At 52.2% G+C, this 5,048-nt stretch overlaps 3 protein-coding genes across 3 annotated transcripts; 1 reads left to right on the top strand and 2 right to left on the bottom strand.

The window, feature by feature from the left end:
• Positions 1–884: 884 nt before the first annotated feature.
• On the top strand, positions 885–2,733 carry DICSQDRAFT_172776 (uncharacterized protein; the record flags this gene model as incomplete). The annotated part of the gene is made up of 4 exons (XM_007368539.1): positions 885–1,215; positions 1,277–1,935; positions 1,985–2,268; positions 2,319–2,733. 4 exons carry the CDS (start codon positions 885–887, stop codon positions 2,731–2,733), a joined length of 1,689 nt encoding a protein of 562 aa, XP_007368601.1.
• A 102-nt stretch (positions 2,734–2,835) lies between these two features.
• On the bottom strand, positions 2,836–3,255 carry DICSQDRAFT_66690 (uncharacterized protein; the record flags this gene model as incomplete). The annotated part of the gene is made up of 1 exon (XM_007368538.1): positions 2,836–3,255. A coding segment is annotated over one exon (420 nt), but the record flags the coding sequence as incomplete, so codon positions are not given.
• Positions 3,256–3,283: 28 nt separating this feature from the next.
• On the bottom strand, positions 3,284–3,938 carry DICSQDRAFT_66655 (uncharacterized protein; the record flags this gene model as incomplete). Its single annotated transcript, XM_007368537.1, has 2 exons — positions 3,284–3,471; positions 3,521–3,938. 2 exons carry the CDS (start codon positions 3,936–3,938, stop codon positions 3,284–3,286), a joined length of 606 nt encoding a protein of 201 aa, XP_007368599.1.
• Between the last annotated feature and the right edge of the window lie 1,110 nt (positions 3,939–5,048).

Here is a 5,048-nt window from a genome sequence, read left to right as displayed (position 1 = left end):
GTGCCCGAGATATCTCATTTCACGAGCAGAACTACATCCAGCGCCTACTCGCTCATGAGCCCTCATGGTAAGGCTTTGCATTTTCCCCATGTTCCCATAGTCAGAACTACATGAAATTTACAGCATACATGCATTTGATGTGTATCTACCAGAATACGAGTAGAAGCCTCACCGGACACATGCTGGGGGAGGAGAATGAGCCCGACGCGACCCTCCATCGATGCGCCATTCGGCTACCTCACCTATTGAAGCAGCAAGCGCCCGCCCGCCCTCCCGCCTCGCTTAGTCTACAGCGTCGGTCGTCGTTCCGCTGCTCGTTGACCTCTCCTCAGCTCAGTTGCTGAGTTTGTATTCTAGCCATGGTGTACTGTTTTTTCTGAGGTATATTCGCGCGGGGGAGTAGCTCTGGAAGGGGCCTCTGGTCACATCAATCGTCCATCACCATTCAGGTGCCGGCTCAGAAGGAGAGGAAAAAAATAAAGTGGGAGAATTGAGGGAGGCTTGTGTTACGACCATCGGCAAAGCGTTGGACTGGAATGCTACCGAGCAACGCTTGCGAGAATACTCAAAGTGGATAGATGCTACAGCCGGTTTCAGCTCGCTTGTCGTGTGAGCGCCGCGCCGCGTCTCGCGCATTTGCCTGTTTTCCCCTCCTAAGCGCCCCCAAAGGAACTTCGGACGACAATAGTCTCACTCAATTCTAAAACACACGTACGCTCCTCCATTAGTGCATGCCTATAAAAGGAAATCATACCTCAACGATCAATGTGGCGTAAACAGTCTCCTCTGATGTATTATGTGTATTTTCGATGGCGGACTTTCAATATACTCGCAACGGTAGCGCTGCACCGTATACCGTATGGACTTGGTTGTCGGTGCGAACTATGGCAGACCAGTGGAATATGCCCGATATTCCACGGAATGCCCGTGGAGAGCCTCAGCTGGACTTCGCTTTTCCTGTAAAACCTGCTGCCCACTCTCAAGATGTTCCTGCACTCCCGGCTTACCCTAATGGCAACGAAAACATCGCACCTCGTCGTAACTTGAACCTATTTCCTCAGCATTGGCCACAGCAACCTCCACCACCCCAGCGTACTTTTGTCCAATACCAGGGACCCGGTATTCCGCCCATTAGGCAGCCGCCTGGAGCGCTGAATAACCCCGCCCTTCAAGCGACTGCTGGCGCTATTCATGGGAACATGGAAGGTAATCTCGGTAAGCTGGCACCGTATACGGCTTCTAAGTTCTCATGATATGACATAAGTATCTACTACAGGCGCTGCACTCCTATACGGCTATGATGGACCTCGTCAGATGCCTGTCAATATGGCTGGGCTGTATCGAAGCACACCTGCAGGCCAATTCGGACCGGCTATGGGGGACACCTGGAAAGGTGACCCTGCTGCAGCGTGGGATAACGAACAATCGAGGACCTCCCGGAAGCGGAACTCACGGAAGGAAACACCCGAAGATGCTAGTGAGGAGTCGGACAGCGGTACAGAGTCAGACAGCAGTGACGAGGACAGAGGCAAGGGAAAGGCGAGGAAGAAGGTGAAGAAGAAGACAAAGAAGACACCAGCACGTGGGCGGAAGAAGGGTAAGGGCAAAGGCGAGGGAGGTCGTGCAAAGCCAAAGAGTGGTGCAGGTAGTAAGTCCGGAGATAATAGACGTGACACAGGTGTCTCGGATGATGAAATTGCACGACTCACCGATGCTGTCAAACACGCTGCTGAGCCCCGCCTCTCACAAGCTCAACTCAAGGCAGCAAATCAGCAGAGGGAAGGGAAGGGTCGAGCAGAGTTGGACGCAGAGGGTAGTGACGATGAAGGCTCGCAAGGTCTTAACGACGAGGAGAAGCTACATGCAGTGGAGTGGCTTACCACGCCAGAGCGCTACGCAGAGATCCGAACCAGTCTTGATAGGTTCTGTGTTCTGGTAAGCTGGGTTATAGACTTCGAAACATGGGGATTGATGTTTGTACAAGATGGCACAATCACTGTTCAGAGAAAGGGTCAGCGCTGCACAGATCGCACGATACTGGAACAACAATGCATTCAAGAAGTACAAGGCGATCCGAGCACAGCTTCCGCACACCGGAGGAGGGGATCCAGATGCCGTCCATCAAGGTGGTCTGGATGCAGCTCCTCCAGGCAGCTCCCAGCATCAAAAACAACTCTCTGATGTCACATTCAAGGCAGCAGGAAAGTTTTCTAGCGACACTCTGCTCGAATTTTACAATTCCAAGCTCTATGATCTCATTGATGCCGTGTATGTCTCACTCAACTTGTCATCTGTGTAAAGCTCACCATGGTATTTAGTGCCCATTCCGATTCTGCAGTCCAACGTGTCCATATCATCAACTCCTCTGACCCTGTCTTCGAGTCGCCTAAAAAACGTGCCGCACCGGGTGCCAAGCAAGAGCATGCTGGGAGCAGTAGCAAAGCCGAGGAGCTGCTTGAAGAGGCCTTCCGAGATCTATCAGAGCGTAGCAAGATTGCACAACAACTGGACAAGGAACGACTCGAGTTAGAAAAGCGACGGGAGGCACGCGAGGAGGAGGAGCGAGCAGAGAGGCGTGAGATGCGGAGGCAGCAGGAGCGCCGAGAGGCGCAGGCGGCACGTGAGGTGAAATGGAACCGCGCAATTGAGATGAGCAAGTCAGATGTCCCCGAGCTTCGCGAGCGAGGGCTGAAGCTCATTGCGCAACTGGCTGAGGAAGAGGAGGAGGAGTGATAGGCCTACCACTACGACCGATAGGTCTAGTTATCACGTTGAATGCATCTAATATCAATCATATGGTCAGGTACATGAAGTACGGTCACAAAACGCTCGATATCATAGTTCCGATCGCATAAGGTTCAAGAGCCACTTCCGCCGAAGCAATCCTGTAGCATAAAGTTCATCGTTGCTCAAATCACCATCTAAGTTTTCACCACCTAGGTGTGCCGGTGCCTCCCCTCGTACTTCAGCTACACCCTCATCCTCCTCGTCATCGAAGTCCTCGATATCAGCAGGATCATCTTGAAAGCGCTCCAAGATGTTGTGAATGACCATCAGAGACTCAAGAATCTTGTATACTTCGTCTACATCGTGACACGACATCGACCTCAGTATCGGGAATCGCCCTTTGAGACACCCAAAAGCGTGCTCCACGAAGATGCGTAGTGAAGATAAACGACGGTTGAAGCGGCGGCGGCAGCGCGACTCGTATGGATCAGTTGTTAGATCATAATCGTTGAAGGGTCGAATGGAATATTTGGTGAGTGGATAGCCTAGGAAGGTTTCAGCTTGAAGCGCCTACAGAAACATCAAGAGACGTACACAACATACCTTTGTCGACAAGTATGTACTCATGACTCCGGAAGTACTGAGCCTTGTTGCACCATAGGTGCGATGACTTGAATACACGACTATCTTGCACAGAACCTGGCCACCCAAAGTCATACGACGTGAAGCGGCCACGATGGTCAACTGTAGCTTGAACAACAATCTGTTTCCGTCAATGCTCAAGATCCGAAACCATATCTAGGAAAATAACTCACCGCATACATCTTCTTCCTGCACCAGTACGCATACCCATTTTGTGAGGGTCGCTTCTCCAACCGAATGTATGTCCCATCTCCTGATCCAAGACAACCGGGGAATCCCCACTCGGACATGGCATCCGAGAATCGCTCGCGCTCGTCGTCTTCAGGCCAGTAGATATGTTGATTACGGATATTGCGCAATGCAGTACACACACGTTCAGTGTAGAGAAAGACAGCACCTTCAGAGACGGAAGCAAACGAGGCCGTCTTAACAGCGCTCTCGTTGCCCATGTGGCAGAGAAACACGGCGAGCTGCAGCCAGGATGGCCGTTGAGGCTTCTTTCCGGCACTGACGAATACGGGGTCGTCCTTGACAAGATCATGCAGGTGCCAGAAGGCGTCCCGATCCATTCTGGATAGGGCTGGGGACTGAGGGGGGGTTCGAAAAATATATATTATGCTAACATACCGGAGCCACGATTTGAACCATCGGATAGAAGAGAGACGCAATATGATCTCAAAGAAGTCCTCACTTTTCACCTGATTATAGGGTCCCCGTACTCCAAACTTCCTACTCCTCTCCTTCTCCCGATGTCGGAACGCGAGACGGGCGACTGAAAGGGCGGTGAAACGTTCCATGTCGTCTCGAGCATCTGCAAGAAGCAAGATAGCGGCAGTGCGGAGGTGCGAGGATAGATTTGTTGCCTTAGAGTGCCGCGAGCCCACAGGCCTGTGGGTCTGTCGAGCGCGAGGAGGGCGAGCCATGGCAGAGGATGTCGAGCACGATCGACAAAACCGCGTGCGCGATGCACAAGTCCCAATACAGGTTCAGACTCCGCCTGACTGGACACCCGTAAACCTACGATTAGGGTCTACTCCTTGCGCGTCCCGTCCGCCTCATGGTCTCCTTTTATAGGCATGCTTTGATGCAGGTATGTGCGTGCGTTTAGAATTGAGTGAGACTAATATCTCCTCGACAGCTAAACGTAACCACTTCATTCTTGCATATTATGGCTCAGGATTACGACGCGCAGGGCACGGCATTGTATTGAAGTTGCGCCAACTCGACGTCACCAACTTCTGGGCAATCCCGCTCTTCCAGCTCCCTACTGGACTCGGACAGCGTTGTTAGCTGAATGGTATGGCGTACTCTCCCGGAAATTGTCGGAATGGTGAAGACAGGACGCTACCGAGGGCTCTGTCTCAAAAGGCGGAGTGTCCAGCGACAATCACGTCCACCATAGGGTGGGCTCGGGTGGCTGCCCTCTTGGGCCAGCTCAAAGTCCTCGTCGGGGAGCACCAGACACCATGACTTTGTGAGTAATCTGCACCTCCATAATCTCTGTGGTCTTGCAAGGCCTTTGGGGCCATGTAGTCACTGTTGAGTAGGAGGGAGGAACAGACGAGGTGGGTAGATTGGAGCTGCAAAGGAGAGCTTGTAGAACACTACAATTGGTAACCGGCACAATTACATGGGTTTGTAGGCTTACAGTGGACATATGTGACATGTTTGGTAGCAAA

The sequence above is a fragment of the Dichomitus squalens genome, assembly GCF_000275845.1.
Source record: "Dichomitus squalens LYAD-421 SS1 unplaced genomic scaffold DICSQscaffold_37, whole genome shotgun sequence".
Classification (NCBI taxonomy): Eukaryota; Fungi; Basidiomycota; class Agaricomycetes; order Polyporales; family Polyporaceae; genus Dichomitus; species Dichomitus squalens.
Note: the sequence above shows the minus strand (reverse complement) of the source record. Positions and strands in the feature narration are given on the sequence as shown.